This window comes from Conger conger, chromosome 6, assembly GCF_963514075.1.
Source record: "Conger conger chromosome 6, fConCon1.1, whole genome shotgun sequence".
Taxonomy (NCBI): Eukaryota; Metazoa; Chordata; class Actinopteri; order Anguilliformes; family Congridae; genus Conger; species Conger conger.
In genome coordinates this window covers 32,859,878-32,879,153 of record NC_083765.1, presented here as the reverse complement: position 1 = coordinate 32,879,153, position 19,276 = coordinate 32,859,878, and the positions used below count along the sequence as shown (strand labels likewise).

General features: G+C 41.2%; 1 protein-coding gene across 2 annotated transcripts in view; it reads right to left on the bottom strand.

Moving 5' to 3' along the window:
• The window catches only part of LOC133131154 (zinc finger protein 827-like), a 50,330-nt gene extending 37,508 nt beyond the window's left edge, over positions 1-12,822 (bottom strand). For both annotated transcript variants that reach the window (XM_061246340.1, XM_061246341.1), the window contains exon 1: positions 12,683-12,822. In XM_061246340.1, coding sequence (XP_061102324.1) covers positions 12,683-12,725 — 43 coding nt within the window. In that variant the 5' untranslated portion in view covers positions 12,726-12,822. The remainder of the gene's footprint in view (positions 1-12,682) is intronic.
• Positions 12,823-19,276: the final 6,454 nt, after the last annotated feature.

Genomic DNA, 19,276 nt, shown 5'->3' with positions numbered 1-19,276 from the left:
ACACACAAATACAAACACACACACACACACACACACACATACCCCTGCCTACATACGCTGATTTCAATAAATTACTTAAATATTAAATAATGAAATATGAGATGGAAATCTTTTAACAGATTAGCTGAAGCATTATCTTTACATTCAGCCATATATTAGCCTATATGTTTGACATTATGTGTCAGTAAGGATAAATATATATTTACGGTCATCATAACCTAATTAACTAGAGAAAAATAACAGCCTCGCGGTTGCATGCCTTGGCCAACATCCCTGTCTGTCCAGCAATAACAAACTTCTAAACTTCACGAATCCACAACAAGTAGAGCTTAATGTATTTGTATTGTTTTTATCCATTTCATTAAAGAATTAGAGTAGTGGAATGATAAGACCAAGAAAAATATTTGATTATTGAAATTTTTGAATAAAATTGCATGTTTCGACAACATTGTATGAATTTAGTAGCACTGCCGCCTCACAGCAAGGAGGTCCTGGGTTCGAATCCCAGTCGGCCGGGGCCTCTCTGTGTGGAGTTTGCATGTTCTCCCCGTGTTCGCGTGGGTTTCCTCCGGATACTCCGGTTTCCTCCCACAGTCCAAAGACATGCAGGTTACGCTGATTGGAGAGTCTAAATTGCCCGTGGGTATGAGTGTGTGAGTGAATGGTGAGTGTGCCCTGCAATGGACTGGCGACCTGTCCAGGGTGTATTCCTGCCCTTCGCCCAATGTATGCTGGGATAGGCTCCAGCCCCCCTAAGACCCTGTTCGGGATAAGCAGGTTAAGATAATGGATGGATGGATGGATGTATGAATTTATTTGATTTGCACGATCATTTGTTTCTGTCAAACCAACAACAATTGAAGAATATTCAAACAAAAAGTGTTTGATACGAACTCTAAAATATAAACTCAAAAGAAGATTCTCAGCTACAGTGGTAAGCAAACAAATGTCACAGTGAAGTTGACCTTTTGGTCATCACTTCATCATTTTATCCTATTAGACATTTGTGTGAAATTGTGTCATTATTAGCATATAAATTCTTGAGTTACGGCCAAAAACATATTTTGTGAGGTCACCTATACCTTTGACAACCAAAATCTAAGCAGTTCATCCTTGAGCCCAAGTGGACATTTGTGCCAAATTTGAAGAAATTTCCTCAAGGTGTCCCTGAAATATTGTGTTCATAAATATGATGTGAGGTCACAGTGACCTTGACCTTTGACCATCAAAATATAATCAGTTCATCCTTGAGTTGGAGCTTTGTGCCAAATCTGAGGAAATTCCCTCAATGTGTTCCTGAGATATTGTGTTCACAAGAACAGGACAGACAGACAATGGATGGACAACCAAAAAGCATAATGCCTCCGGCCACGGCTGTCTCAGGCAAGCAACGCTAATCCTGACCTGGACTGAGATTGGCCCATGCAAGCAGACACTCCCGCCACGGCTAGCGGCAAAGGTGAGCGTCTGTACGACACTCCATCACCTGCATGAAGACAATTCCCACTTTAGGTTTAACCTCAAACGTGGCAATTAACATTTCATTTCAGAACAAAAACAAACAAACAGATACACACGGAGACAGACACAGACACACTAAAAATGATTATAGGCATAGCCAGTGAGGACGTAGAGGACTGAGTGTGGTTGTTGTTTAGCAGCAGAGACGTACAGGTCCTTTGTGCCAGGACTCTGGCTAACTCTGGCCAGACAGCCGCGCAGTCAGACAGATTTGAGCAGGCCCATCAGGCACAGTGACCTCAGCTCCGAGGGCAAGGGTTCCTCCACAGGTCAGCGGTCATGTGATTCGCGCCGGGTCTTCCCGCCGACGCATCGTGGGCTGCGCTTGCCTTCGCTCAGCCGTGAAACTGCCCGCTCTGACCCCGAAGGCAGAGCTGGGATTTTTCCCAGATATTTTTTTTCCAGCCAATTAATAGGAAATTCTGACTTTCAGACCCTAAACGCCTCGCCTGTAGGCAGAGATTCTGCATCACGTCATAACGCATCAAGAGATTCTGTAGTCTGACAGCTGACAGCAGGAGAGACTGTTAAGCAATAAAACCAAACACCAGTGGGCAAGGGAGACATTTAGGCCGAGAAAAAAATGAGAAAGAAATCACAGAGGGGCCGGGGAACAAGCGGAGCCGCCCATTCCGAGTCCCTTACCCCACTGTCAGCACATCCAGAGAGAGAAAAGGTCACGGGCTCCTACTCAACAGAACATGCTTTTCAAAGGTTTCACCGGGCCAACTGACGACGCCAGGGCCGCGTATCCCAGCAGCCCCGGCGGCTTGTGGACGGGGGAAGAGTTAGCGAGCGGAGTGCGGGCGGTAGCGTTAATTAAGTGTCCAGCTTGGCCCTGGCAGGGGCCACAGTGCTCCAGGCTATGCTAATGAGCTAGCCCGTGGTCAGGCTTCCTTATTAAATCTGAGCGGACAATATGGCGCAATAGATGTGTCCACCCGGCACCTTTTCACAGACGACTAACAGATCAGCACGCTAATTGCATTAATTGGGATTCTCTGAGGATCTTCCTTCCTTGAAGAAAGAAAGACAGAAAAAAAAAAAACTAAATATATCCAGCTGAATAAATTCAGGGTTATAAATTGTGCCTTTCTCACACGTTAGCAGGGACATCAATCTGTGAAGTGTTCATTTCTTCCTTTCTGTTCCTTTGTTTTGTGTGAAGTAGCTTGATCCCAGAGCTAATCTGTCACCGCAAATCTGTTTTAACAGACATGGGCTGGTTGGATGTTTATGAGATTTTTGTTTACTGATGAATAAATAAACTGCAGTGAATCTTGCCTGCACTCATTCTCTCTCAGAGGGCCCACACATTGGAGCAGGTCTGCTGACGTATTAAAATGTCTAAGAACATCAGGGCTGACTGCCCCCGCTTACATTTATTTGCATTTGATGCTGAACTGTCCAGATATGTTTTTATGTGATTCTGCGTGCTCATTCTTCATTAAACAATATGGTGACAGATAATCATCTTGGGATGGTGTGGTGGCCTCTGTAGCTCCCCAGTAAGAAACACATTAAAACATACACAAAATTACCAAACAAAATAGAGAGGTGCCACAGCTGACTGAGCGCATTGTGTGGATGTACCCACCTCAGATGTGCAGTGTGTGGGTAGAATAGGTACCACTCACATTCTCATCTCCAAGAGCTATAAAATCTCTCCGTCTTTCACTACTCTGATAGGGTGTTTAGGGCAAAGTTGAGGTGGGGGGAGGGGTGGGTGGCATGCTGGTGCAGAAATGGGGGGCTTGAGTGGACCCGAGTGAGTTTTAACAATTTAGAAATCAAGAATAAATTTAAAGCATCATGAAAGCATATCAAGCTGGGACATTTTTTACAATCACCATGAAGCTTTGGGCAGCGTCAGCTTCCAAGTCCAAAATGTACGATTGCTAAATATGCTGCGCTTTTGCTTGGGCCATTTCATCTGTAACTAAACTAGCTGCAATATTGACAGCGGACTGTAAAGTTAATGACCAACCTCCATATGGATAATATGTCTTCTAATCTATTTTTAACTGATGCTGCTGTCTTTATCCAATTCCCCTTCACAGACTTGCTTACTGTGATTCTGCTCTGACCCCTACTCCTACAGTTAGAGCAGTGAATGAATTGTTTTGCATATATATATATTTTTATTCAAAAAGTGTGACAATTCACTCTTAAATGCACATTGCCATGTGGGGATTTTAGTTATGGCCATATATAACTAAATGATATATGTTCGGTCATAGGTGTATACTAGTAGTAAATAAAAATAATCAACATCATAGTTTCCCATAATCCCAATTACATTTCTGTACAAACAATCCTTATCAAAAGTCCACCAGTGACCTTACCACCAGGCAGACAGGAAGGTAAGGGCCAATTTAAAGCTTTACAAACACCTGCCCAACCTTTACCCAAGCTTTTCACCACTGTATGCCCCCATGCACTTACCCACAACTCTTTATTCACATTTCACAAAGCTATGGAGGTGAAGTCTGAAAGTACAATATGAAGTTTCAGCATTTAGCTTTGTAAACATTTAAGGAAATTAATTAAGGTTAATTTTATCTCTCCGTCAGCAAGTTGTGAGAAGTCAATCATATCTCATCAGTTCACTTCCAGGCAGTTAACTGCAGAGTGTCCAACCAATGAAACTAGGCATCTGACCATTGCTGCTTTTGGCAAACAATTTTATGTATCCTTTAATTATTTGGGTGATTTGCACTGAGATAAAAATCTTTTTCCAAGAAGCCCTGGCCAATATTTTACTACGGCATTATTATTACTTTCCTGTTGCTCATTGAGAAGTTTTTCTGGCGGCTGCAGACCTTCCTGAAGTGGTCCAGGCGTTCTGCACTGTAGCAGCCGTCACCGGGCGAAGTCTGCCTGCGGAGACGGCAGGTCAGAGCACCAGGCGCTCTGCCGGGACCGGAGAGAGACAGCCTCTCTCTCAGCGAGGACAGTGCTATATATAATGGGAGGTATGTGGTATTGAAATGTATTACACGTTACCATCTGTGTATTTTGAGCTCGACCTCGACCGTTTGTGGGCTCTTCAGGCCGGCAGCCAGAGCTGTAACAGGAGGAAGTGTTTCTGGGGGAGAATGAGACACCTCACCCACGACCGCATTGCATTCCTCTTCACACATGTACAGGCATTGACACCCCGGTTTATTTTTGCTTTCTATTTGAAGAGAACAAAATTTTTTAATAAATTAAAAAGTTAATTCCAGCACATTGGATGTGAAATTAAACAATGAATATGAGGTTAAAGTGCAGACTGTCACCTTTAATTTGAGGGTATTACATCCATATTGGGTGATCTGTATAGGAATTACATCCCTTTTATACTCATACACATTCTCCCCATTTTAGGGGACCAAAAGTAATCGGACAGTTGGCTTTTCAGCTGTTTCTGATTAGTCAGATGTATTCAATCACTTCCAATTGAATACACCAGGCTAATTGGAAAGTCAAAAGCCAACTGTCTAATTATTTTTGGTCCCCTGAAATGGGGGTACTGTGTATGAAAAGGGATGTAATTCCAATATGGATGTAAATACCCTCAAATTAAAGGTGGCAGTCTGCATGCTAACCTCATATTTAACCCCATTGTTTCATTCCAAATCCAATGTGTTGGGAGTACAGAGCCAAATAAACAGAAAAACACTGTCCAAATACTGGACTGCACCATACATATACAAACAGACACACCAACACTAAATCTAAGTATTAATTCAGGAAGTTGTTAACAAAATGGAGTATACTCCATGCATAACCACTGAACAATTTGCATTGTCACTGTAAAGAAAATGTCATATTTTTTTTTTGTTTCATAAAAATCTGTTCTATATGGATTTATGGATTTAAATTTCTATTTCATTTTTAATGTGCCATATAAAATAGAAAAAGTTCAATTAAGCATTCTTTTCCCCTTTCATTCAGCACAGCCTAATTATTGTTTATGCCCCTAATGAAAAATGTGTCATCTTTGGGTGCTGTAAAATAGAAGAATGTAGAGATAAATGTATTTTAATGAAAAAATAAGTTTCTGTCTTTCAAAAAGCACTCAGTATCACGACAGAAATCAACTATGGGTGTTCTCAGCCTATACCAATAACAAGAATAATGAAGCTATAACTACTACCCATAACAGTATACACTTCCACTACAATTAAAAGGTGTGCAATGCACAGCATGTACAAATGAGAACATAACATAAAGCACAGTTTAACGGAGCCCTTTCCTGGTTGAATGGATAAGAGGATATATTGCTGTTGATGTTGAAAATGTATCTGAGAGGTTTTAAAAATGGAACAGAATCAAAAGGATTCTGGGAAATGTAACTATGCACACATCTTAATCCAATAAAATTATCAAACACAAATAACTTTGTCTAATGGCATCTAATGAATAATCTAATGAATGGATGTGAGATATCGCCTTGTTGGTTACCTCAGCAACATAAAAAGATGTGCTAGCTTTCGGCACAAGTGTTACTGAATGCGACCCATGTCAAAATGTGTCTGGCTTCACACAGCATAACTGATAGAGAGGAAGAAATGTCTGCGAGAGACAGGGGAGCTCTCTGGCACTGTAAGTCACCAGGCTCACCGCAGTCACGCCTGATTGGATGCCCAGTCACCTGAAAAAGGCAACTTCATAAACTACTGGAATAACGGACCTCGACAGCACCTGTCACCCTTCTTAGGATGGGTCAGAACTGAGATTCTCATCAGGATTTGTCAAGACAGGGACTGGCTGCAATTGGTCAATGCAGATTATCGGAAGCTGATCAAGACTTTGACTCACTGGAATTAGTCAGACTGGGAGTGACTCGATTTTGATAGGACAGAGACTGACCTGAGCGGCATCAGTCAAGACCGAAATATATCTGAATTTCCCTGTGCTGAAACGGTTGAAAATGGTCAGGATTTGGACTTCTCAACCATTTGGGATAGAAACTTCTTGAATTGACCGAGACCATGACCACCAAACTGACCAAGACTGAGGCAAAGTCACTCACGCTGAACAACATAAAAATTAAGTAATACACATTATTATTAAGATATGCATTGGGATTCAACATTACTGTGATTGGTCATGATTATCACTGGTGGTCACTGTTGGATTGCTTTAACTGAGGCTGCTAAATCCACAGCATAACATGAGATCTGTAATTTACATTCTCCATCTAGAACAGGGGTCGGCAACCCTGGTCCTGGAGAGCCGTAGGGTGTGCTGGCTTTCATTGTTACTTGGCATTAATTGATCAATGAAAGCCGTTGATTAACCTACCTCACCTGGATTCTTGGGTCTGAATCGGTTGCTTATTTTAAGGTGGAGACGAAAGCCAGCACACCCTGCGGCTCTCCAAGACCAGGGTTGCCGACCCCTGTTCTAGAACATCTAACCTGGCATCCATCTTTTTTTTTTCTCGAAAAGCACAGAATTACATGTAAAAACTGAATCTACGGAAATAATGAAATTAGATGCATAACATCCAACTGTCTGCCAGTTGTGTCAGATTCAGGTTATGCACCAATTGTTTTATCAGTTCTGTCACGACCAGGTTATCAGTCCCTGAACAATTAGACTATGATGTAACGACTGCAATTACATTCCCGTTTGGCCCAGGAGGACAGAATTCAGACACCGTTTTACTGAGAGCCTTGTCATTGTCATTAGTTCTTAAGGTAAGTAGGTTTGGACTCAAACATTGGCTCTTACAGGCATGACCTGTATCATGGTTTTAGGAGACTAATTCTGGGATTCTGGTGAAGAATGATGAAGTGATGAATGATGAATGATGAATGATGAAGGATCTGGCAGCACTGTTGAAACATCACAGTATTAGCTTCACATTATAAAGTGCTCTTTCCTGGAGTGCCCTGCCATCACCAGCTTCAAGTAAGGTCTTGCTCCATTTTGAGCCTTTACACATGAACAATGTCTGACAAGTATGGCCAGAAAACCTCCTACTCTTAGCCTGTAGGAGGTGGACAAACCCCCAGCCTTACCAAAACAATCTGCTGAGCATGCCAAAAGAGGTTTTCAGTGGGTTTCAGTACTAATCAGGACAATTCAGGACAATTTGTACTAACCTAGAGGAACCTTCAGAAGAAACAATAAACACATATGCAACTGTCCCTTCACCCAAATGTCCACAAGATTAATGAAGCTGCAACATGAATGTGCGCTGCCATCTGAAAATGCCATCGATGAATCATTCTAGCCAAGACTCCCCTGACATGATTATAAGCCCTTCCCATGCCTTTGCTGGCTCCAGATATTCATTGCAGAAAGTCTGTTTCTGCTGTTCACAAGAATAGACATTACACTAACATAGAGTACTAAGAGTATCGTGGCTTAGCAATGATTTCTCAGCAGGCGATTGGCTGTTACACACTGTTCTAAAATCAAGAGCTCGGAAGCTTTAGGCACATTGAGATTGGTGTCGGCACTTCGCAAACAGGCTAAAAAGTTTATTATGCTTAATTAAATGTATTAGGATAGAGAGCAAGTGACACAAATGAGTTTCGGCATCAAGCCATCGTCAGTGTGCCAAAAACCAAGTGCGACAACAGAAACTGAGCAATTATAAAATGAATCTCCCCTCCAAGGTTTCAATGTCTCCCAACAGAGTACAACATCATCCCCACAAGCACAATGTTTAACACATGTCAACATCACCTCAACGACTCACCTGCAAATTGGTGTCAGGGAAAACTCAAGAGTATGTCGACCACAGCTTTTCCTGAGATGACGAGTGTGAGTTTACCTTCAAAACTATGTATTGTCCATCGCCAACCCCCCTGCACTCGGCTCATACACCTTGCTCTGAGAGCTGTCAATGCCCAGGGATGTGCACCTCGCCAACACCATTCTCCAGCTTTATACTTCGTACTGTACTAACGCTCAAGTCCAAATGGCCAGCGCTGCCGCTAAATGCATTATCTGATATGCAGACAGGACACCTGGGTTTGTGGTGGGAGGAGGTTGCCGCAGGACAGTTGCTCTCTGCCCAGGAAGTGCTGTGATTTCATCCCTCCCGCACCCCACAGATAACGTTCCAAACTGGCAGTAGTGGGCAACAACACTCCCACTCTGCTAAGAAGATATTTTAGGCCCTTCCTCACACAACCACCATTACATCAGCCTAAGTTCAAACTCATGCCATGTGTTTTTGGCAGGTCCAAGAACTTGTTTTGAACTGTGTGGTAGGTGCAAACCAAAGCTACATTTATAATAATAATGTATTCCTTTTATTCTTTTTTTTTAGAACATTAGTCTATTTTCACTTAATGATACAGAAGCCTACACCAGGGCTTCCCAATCCTGTTCCTGGAGATCCACCGTCCTGGAGGGTTTCACTCCAGCCCTAACAAAGCACACCTCATTCAACAGCTAGAGCAGGGCTGACCAACCCTGTTCCTGGAGATCTACCATCCTGGAGGGTTTCACTCCAATCCTAACAGAGCACACCTCATTCAACAGCTCCAGATCACATTGAGCCACTAATTAGTAGAATCAGGTGTGCCAAATTAGGGTTCAAATGTACAGCTACAGGATGGTAGATCTCCAGGAACATGGTTAGGCTGCCCTGGCCTACACAGTGTTGATTTTGGCTTTGGCGCCCGATCAGTCATGTTCACATCAGGGGTTTCCTCCTTTTCTTTGATTCATTTCTACATAAAAGCCTGATCATCACTAGACATGCCAGATCCATTCACTAGACACTGAGAGACAGGAGCAGGTCAGGTCCTGGCAGAGTTTCAGCACAAATTGGGAATGCCAAAAGGCTCCAAATTTAACTTCACCCAACATCCAATATTTTCGAGCCCTGGACTGGCCAAGATTGTTATCAAGACCCAGGGGTAAAGGATCAGCAAAACTGAGATACAGTACCTGCTCACAAACTGAGAATACCCACTCACACTGTTACACTGAGAACACCCACTCACACTGTGTTACACTGAGAATACCCACTCATACTGTTACACTGAGAATACCCTCTCACACTGTGTTACACTGAGAATACCCACTCACACTGTTACACTTAGAATACCCACTCACACTGTTACACTGAGAATACCTACTCACACTGTTACACTGAGAATACCCACTCACACTGTTACACTGAGAATACCCACTCACACTGTTACACTGAGAACACCCACTCACACTGCTACACTGAGAACACCCACTCACACTGTTACACTGATAATACCCACTCACACTGTTACACTGAGAATACCCACTCACACTGTTACACTGAGAATACCCACTCACACTGTTACACTGAGAATACCCACTCACACTGTTACACTGAGAACACCCACTCACACTGTTACACTGAGAATACCCACTCACACTGTTACACTGATAATACCCACTCACACTGTTACACTGAGAACACCCACTCACACTGTTACACTGAGAACACCCACTCACACTGTTACACTGATAATGCCCACTCACACTGTTACACTGAGAATACCCACTCACACTGTTACACTGAGAATACCCACTTACACTGTGTTACACTAAGAATACCCACTCACACTGTTACACTTAGAATACCCACTCACACTGTGTTACACTAAGAATACCCACTCACACTGCTACACTTTGAATACCCACCCACACTGTTACACTGAGAATACCCACTCACACTGTTACACTGAGAATACCCACTCACACTGTTACACTGAGAATACCCACTTACACTGTGTTACACTAAGAATACCCACTCACACTGCTACACTTTGAATACCCACCCACACTGTTACACTGAGAATACCCACTCACACTGTTACACTGAGAATACCCACTCACACTGTTACACTGATAATGCCCACTCACACTGTTACACTGAGAATACCCACTCACACTGTTACACTGAGAATACCCACTTACACTGTGTTACACTAAGAATACCCACTCACACTGTTACACTTAGAATACCCACTCACACTGTGTTACACTAAGAATACCCACTCACACTGCTACACTAAGAATACCCACCCACACTGTTACACTGAGAATACCCACTCACACTGTTACACTGAGAATACCCACTCACACTGTTACACTGAGAATACCCACTTACACTGTGTTACACTAAGAATACCCACTCACACTGTTACACTTAGAATACCCACTCACACTGTGTTACACTAAGAATACCCACTCACACTGCTACACTTTGAATACCCACCCACACTGTTACACTGAGAATACCCACTCACACTGTTACACTTAGAATACCCACTCACACTGTTACACTTAGAATACCCACTCACACTGTTACACTTAGAATACCCACTCACACTGGTGTAACACACTGGGGTAAGAATACCCACATACACTCTGTTTTGCTAAAGCAATCCAGTCACATCACACTCTTTATAACAATGTGACACCCAGGGCCACTGTGAGAACCCAGTAACACACTTACAGAGATGCCAAATCACACTACTTCTCACGTCAAACTGCACTGTAACACTCTGTATTACACTGAGACTGTCCCACCTATTGCTGAACTGAGATACAGTCTCACTCAGTGTTCCCCTAATGCATATAGTTACACCATACCCCTTTCATGTTAGTTTCACAAAAGTGACATTGAGGAAAATAAAACAATTAAATGAGACAAACTAGCATACTAAGACAAGATGTTATGTCATATAATAATATACTTATATATAATAGAATAATAGAAGATGTAAAAACAAACAAAGAAAATATGCTTTTGTATTCTTGTGAAAATACAATTCATGATATGATTCCCTGTGTTAGAACATGTTTCAACTTTCATCCAGACTCACAATTTAAATTTTCTTGGATTCTGAGGGCATCCGTGGTCGGATATGATTCATCAATCAATGGATATTCTATCTGTATAACCAGGCTGAGAAGAGCTTCTCCTTGATTTGCCTTAACCTATAATGACCCTACACATCGCAAAACTGACTCCTTAAGCTTTCCCGAGACCGTACAGTATGAGCTGTGCAAAATATCACAGTGTGTTGGCTGAACGGCTAACCCCTGCAAATCCAACAGCTGCAGCTGTTGAACCCTGCACTACAGATCACTGCAACGTCCGCACAGCACCACAGTCGCTTACTATTCACTGCATTGCATTCAGATCATTTTCATAACACCCTTGTGCTGGCAACCAGGTCTACTTGTTCATCGTCGTCCGTGTTCTGCTTTTACACAAAAATTGCGACAGTTAAGTCTTTGATAAATATTTCAATATTCTACCTAGTGGATCCTCTAGCGGGGAAAGTGAGCAATTGCACGTTATTATTTGCCCGATAAAAGCACAATCTAAACATCCTGGATACGTAGGGTCAAATGAACAAAAATATCGATTGATAGCTCTTTAATTTACATCTAAGACGCACCGAATATAATTGGTTATATCGTGCGGAAATTGGAAAATAAGAAAAACTCCATATCTCCGTTCTTGTCCTCGTTATTGATCGCAGTCTGTCTGCAATGAATGGCTGCGAAGGGAAGGAAAACCGTGAACTTCAGGTGACCGACCATGGCTTTGACTCCGGCAGCATGCAGACACGAACCCTTCTGATCTGGGAGGGGTGGACGAATTATCAGAGATTAAAATAGTAGATTTAGTCAGAAAATTATTTATGGACAAGAATAGGATGGCATGTCGTTCCGTGGGTTTGATCTTACGAAAGTTAGCTAGATGTGTTATACGAAGAGAGAAAATAAGTTGCAGTGCTAATGCTGGGGCACGGAAGCCTGAGTCTAGCCTGGCTTGTCTGATCCGACTGACCCTTCATTTTATTGCGGCCAGATTCTCAGATCCTCCCCTTTTGCTTCCAAGAGAGCCAGAGTTCCGCGGGCAGAATCGCGAAAACGGCTCTGCCATAATGCCATTTACGACCGATACACACGCTTACTGACCACAACCTTTAGGAGAACGGGACCTTTATTGATCATTTAGTATTAAAGATACAGCTTAAATGCACTCACTGGCGAGCTGCTGATCGCCAACATGGCTGCCTAGTACAGACCTAAAAAAGAAGAATTAACCTACTCCGTGTCTTTGTCTGTTTCACCTCTTTAACCCTAAACTACTGCGCAAAACACAAGAAGAGCCGTAAAAATCTCAGAAACCCAGAAATGGACTTACGCGAAGGCAGGCGCTTGGGTTGGTCCTGCTTCCTGCGGGGCATTGTCGCCCTTTTTCACATTCTCCTCCGTGTTTAGGGATAAGTATCAAAAATGATTTTTGTCCATTGAAATTGTGAGCGCGGCGCGGATGGCAGGGACTTGTCGTGCACCTGGCTGTCCTCGGTCTAGAGTGTATTGTTGGGAATAGGAGCACGGGAGAAGGGGGTGGTGTTGCTGTGTCTTGACTATGGCTGCTCTCTCTGAAGCTAAGTGTGTGTCTCCGAGCCCCTAACTAACACTAATGCAGGGATCAAAGGGCAGCAGTAGCGGAGCAGACACACACTCCCTCCCACTCTCTCACACACGCACACACACACACACACACACACACACACACACACACTTGCACACAGGTCTCTTCAAAGCGGCAGAATCGCGGTACACCTCGCAGAGAGAGAGATGGATAAGATACCCCCGAGGATCTAGGATCTATACCGATTGACTTAAGAGACTTACTGTATCATATGACGTTTGCATACAGTTGCATGTGTAGCTACTAGTGAATGGAAAGACTATGTGTCCTTGTTTATATAATGGATATTATTTCTCCATTTAATTAGCAACATAAATAACAAACATGCATGTGTGTCGATGATGTCACTATAACAGTACATTCAATCATTAGACCGTGTGATTTTCGGTTATTTAAATGTACGTGAAACGTGAGGTATGGGTAAAACGTACCTGAATTTATTTTATGATTTTGGTTTGATACCTTTCAGTTACCAATGATATCACCTTTTTTACTCTTTTGACCTTTATGTGCTGGCTATTTGAGGTATCATTTTCATAAAGAATAAGAATTGTATAATAATAATTGTGGTTATATTCATACTGTAAGTGTAAACGGTGCTAAAAAATTAGCAACTTCTGAGAGCTCAGGTTTCCAAGAGGAACTACAGGCATTATTAAGGTGTCATAGGTAGATGACAATTGTGGCTAAGTAGAAAAAGCTGGTAAATAACAGAACTCAGTACTTATGCTTCAATTCTTAGTGCCTGGACACATACTTAAAGATTATATTTTATACAATGCCATACTTATTGCCACAACATCAGGACATGGTTGGATGCTTTATTTATTTAATTTAATGTATTTAGTTTATCTGACAGGGAAAATGCACATTAATACAATTTCTGTAAATATGCCAGAGTTAGCCAGCAAGCATAGTTTTCATCTGTAATTCCTGGGATACATGTTTTGGCTGTGGAGGGAAACCGGAGCCCCAGGAGAAGACCCACTCGAACACGGGGAGAACATCAGAGTCCCACTCAGAGAGAATCCGGTCCAACTGGGACGCAAACCCAGAACCACCTTCTGGCAAGGCAACAGTACTAATCACTGCACTACTGTGTTCCCCAGTAGGCATGTAAAATGTATTATGTTATATGAAATTATTCCTCTATTACTCAGTTAAGTGCTCGTTTTAATTCCACCAATTCATCTTATACAGTACGGGTCAAAAGTTTGGACACCTTGGCCTTTTCTGCTTTTTCCGATTCATGTTTTATTTTCTCAGTTTGTAATCAAACAATTTATATGTGGTCAAAGTGCAGATTCTCAGCTTTTATTAAAAGGTATTTTTGTACATATTGTTTTCACCATATAGTAATTACAGTAGTTTTTATACATAGCCCCGCATTTCAATGTTTGAGACAAATTTACATAATATCAAATAAAAGAGTCATGCTTTGTATTTGGTTGCATATTGTTTGCATGCCATGACTTCCTGATATCTGTGACCTATGAACATTACCAGAATCTGGATATCATATCACAGATCTCTTTGCTGGATCTCTTTGGGAACTGGGTGGTGGGTCTTGATTTAGCTATATATTACGCCAAAAAAGTACGGAATACATTTGTTGGCTAAATGGCATTATGTCATCAAGGGTCCAAGGTATCAGATGAGCCTCAAACCATACTACAAGGGACATTTCTCCTGGCAAATTTTCTCAGTTGAACTCAGTGGAAGAATTATTCAGTAGCAGCACGGTTGTTTGAGGCTGGTTTGATACCTCGGACCCTTGATGACTTAAAGCCATTTAGAAGTAGAAAATACTTCTAAATGGCTTTAAACCTCAAAATAAGATATCCAGACTCTGGTGATGTTGAGAGGTCACAGACATCAGGAAGTCATGGTACGCAATAGATATGCAACCAAATACAAAACATGACTATTGTATTTAACATTATGTTCATTTGTCTGAAACGTTGAAATGGGGGTGCTACGTATAAAAAGGGCTGTTATTACTACATGGTGAAACCAAAATGTACAAAAATGTGGTTTAATAACAGCTGAGAATCTGCACTTTGACCACATATGAATTGTTTGATTAGAAACAGCGGAAATAAAACATTAATCAAAAAAGCCAGAAAAGGGCAAGGTGTGTCCAAACTTTTGACTGTAAAGAAATCTCCTCAAGATAATTATTCAGAATGCCTCCATCCTATTATTACATGTGTGATCTGTTGAGACATTGAGAAACTATTATGACGGTTCTTTTCTATATTCATCACTTCTGGAGTCAGGTACTCTTGGCAATGCATGCTGTTGAGGCTGTGAGCTGTTGAAGTCTGACAGGCTGTGTGCTGTGGATATTCCTTCTGCATTAACACAGGCACAAGCAGCTTGTTATTATGGCAATTAGGGAATGCACTAATTACGCCTCTCAGTTGACCACAGGTGACTGACTCACACTTTGTATTTTCCTAATTAGAATACAGCACAACTTGATTAGAATCTGTTCTGTGCTTCATAATTTCCTTAGAGAGGTTGGACACACAAATGGTGAAGAAAAAGGTCTCCAGCAATAAACACAAATTCATTATGGGCTTGGGATGCCATTGGTTGTAGAAGACTATAATACTGTATAAAGCCATATAATGCTCTTTTATATGGTATATTTCATGCCAGTTAACACTCTGTTATAGAAAGAAATAGCTATTCTCTTCTTGATTTCCTGGGTGGGTGTCTCAGGTTGGCCTATTTATGGTTGTCAAATTTCAAAAGCCCAAAACACATGCCTTTTGGATTTGCTCTAATCTCTTTGAGCATAAGGGATATATTTTTTTAATGCTACTCTATTATACACTCCCCTTTACTCAGGTAATGCTGTGCTGTGCAAGTTTCAGGATGTAGTTAATAGGCCAAATAAACAACACGGAAAACAAGGCCTGATATGTTACTGGCACAGAATGTATTTGAAGGTCAGGGTCATAAATACAATTTAATGGAAGGAATAAACAGGTATATTAAAGCACATCTAGATCCTGGTCCAGGGGATAAGCCATATATGCAGGTCAGGCCAATTTGCAAAATGAGTGCTGATCTGAATCTGTCAGGTGGTTTCTATAACTCGAGAACATTGTTTGTGGAGGCGAGTAAAATAAATAAATATTTTCAGTTAGGCTTCAGTAATAATAATAAAATGAACAAACTACTACTACTACTACTACTACTACTACTACTACTACTACTACTACTACTACTAATAATAATAATAATAATAATAATAATATTAATGAAAATAATTATGTTAGTGTCTCAAATAAATCAAAGTGTAACTAACTGTACAAGAGAAGCTTAAACCAGAACTAGCATATGCATTGGCTTGTTAGACCCAGGTCTGGGAAGAGGAGTGTATGCACTGCACAAACCAAAAAATAAGTAAAGTATTTTACTGTTATATTTAAACTTGAGATCTTATTGTTATTAATTTATTTTGCTAAGTTAGACAAAAAATATAACCAATGAGATGAGACAGTTTGACTCATTCCAAGATTTGCCAATGAAGTAAGAGAATTTCACTTGTCAAGCAAGCAGTAACTTAAAACCAGCTAAAATCTACTTGAGAGAAAAAATCTAATTACAAGACTAAAACCTGTTAAGACGGACTTTTTAAAGACAAATACTTCCCTGTATGCCGTCCCCTGTTCGTTATAATACAATATATGCAGTACTGTGGGTAGGTTCTGTTGGATAGATGGCCATCCATCCATCCATCCATTATCTTAACCCGCTTATCCTGAACAGGGTCGCAGAGGGGCTGGAGCCTATCCCAGCATACATTGGGCGAAAGGCAGGAATACACCCTGGACAGGTCGCCAGTCCATCGCAGGGCACACACACCATTCACTCACACACTCATACCTATGGGCAATTTAGACTCTCCAATCAGCCTAACCTGCATGTCTTTGGACTGTGGGAGGAATCCGGAGTACCCAGAGGAAACCCACGCAGACACGGGGAGAACATGCAAACTCCGCACAGAGAGGCCCCGGCCGACGGGGATTCGAACCCAGGACCTCCTTGCTGTGAGGCGGCAGTGCTACCCACTGCACCATCCGTGCCACCCTGATAGATGGCCAATGGAATTAAAAAAGGACAACGGAGGACTGATACATTTACATTTACATTTTACATTTTACTCATTTGGCTTTTAATCCAAAGAGACTTACAAGTGCATAGGTTCTTCCACAAGCTAAAGCATCAAAAAACTATACCTTTTGATACCTGATTGGCTATCTGTTTTGGCAAGACATAATAATATGGATAAACTTTCTCTTTTTCTCCTAAACAGTCCACTAAAATACCTTTCTGAAAACATTTCAGGTGAGAAATATGCAATGCAATGGGTGAATCTTGGATATTTGATCTGTAATGCGTAGTTTGAAAGTTTGATCAGAGTTTTGAGAGCCAGGCGAGCTGTACTGACTTCCACCGCAAGGCTCTTGTTTATATGACTTGTATGACAGGCCAGGACCACTTGTAAATGTTGTTCCTACCTAAGAAAAAATTCTAAATAAGAGAAATTTGGTGTATGCTCCAAGTTCCTTTAAATCACTCGCTTTAAGCCATTAAAGCAATTGAATAACAAATCTGTTTGTTTATATAAGTGGTTCTTGCATGAGGCCCAGTGACTCGATTACATCCAAGGGTTTAATGCAAAGGTTAAAAATGCTGTGAAGAGCTTGGATATGAAATCATTAAGACTGTAATGCAAAAGCAGAAGATGAGAAGTCAGAATAAAAATCAATATTTTGCTCAGTTTTATTAATCTCTTTTGGGGCAAAGCAGTGGTGCAAATAAGACCTCACTGGTATGCTCCGAAAGAGCTACAGTGAGAAAAGATCTGTCCAGGCTTCTCATTTTCTTTTACATGGTCCGGAAAGCAGCACATCACAAGCCATTTCACTTTAAATAAGAAAAGCCTTACAATTGTGGTGGCTTTCTTGCTTGGTTGACAAAAAATAATGATTCCCATGGATTTCCTTTCCTTTTGATTAATACATTTATTTTTTGTGGCTGTTTGTTGTTGACTGTGTTGATCTTTGGAAACCCTACTGTGTGATCAAGATGTTGTCATGGTGCAGTATTTCAGTCACTGGCAGCTTTGGTCTGTCTTGTGGCCCCATACATGCTAAGCACCTAGGTAATGTTTACAACAGGACAATTATCTGATAGTAGTCATGGCAACGAGGGCATGACCTCACAGGGGGAATACAGTCTCATTACAATATTTTTTCTTGACCTACTAGCAAGAAGTGGTATTGCATTTTTTGGTTCCCACAAGGCTACTACAAGTTTGTTAATTTGATTTAAAAATGTCTAAAATTTAAAATTACTATTTATTTTTCAGCTTGTTTTTTTAAATTCAATTCAAATGCTTTTAAATCTGGAGTGAATGCCCTGCACAGAGTTAGTTGTTTCAGCTACATGTGAATTGTTCCTTATCAACTGTACTTGAGAAGGAAAAGCGGCGAGAAAAATAAATGAAAATGTGAAAATCGAGAAAATGTGATTAGGCAAATGGAATGTTCAAACGTTAGTTTGAAGCCACATCAGTTACAAACGTGGCAAATGGAGAGAGGTGGATCCACAGGTCAATTTTACGTCAGGCTTTCCAAAAATATACTTCTGTAAAATATGCACTATTGTTTTCTTGCTCAAAGGAAAGATTGGGAGTTCCTAACTTCTACTTCTAGCTTCTAGAAAGAACATTTAAGGGGCTGGAATGTCCTTAAAGATGGCAGGTCAGGAGTAAGGAAAGCAAAGAAGTCGAGAAAAATAAGTGATTGGAATGAGCCCATTGTCACAAGAACCATTTCTGTCAAATGACTGAAAGATTATGACAAGAAAACCAAACTGCCATTCCATCTGTTGGATGTTCTATCAACATAAAGTATGTCATCAATTTTCTACGAGAATTGTTGTTGTATGTATCAACATCTGCCTTAATCAACTCATAATCAACTAAAAATAAAAGTACCTTTGTAGTATTGATAATATTCTTGTCATTGTAGCCATTTTAAAAGTATACATCTGCGGTAATATAACCAGGGGTTTCCTGGATCTGATGAATTATATTCTGTGGGCAAAGCAAATGGATAAAAAAGGTTGAATCACCCTTTCTTAATCTATGAGGCTTCTCTGGGCCTTGGAGGTTATTGCTCTGCAATTTGGAGTCAATGGCTCGGCAAGAAAATCTTTCCCTCCATCTGCCTGTACAGAAGATCAGTGATCCTGCTGGTGAGAGTCCAGTAGGCTCCC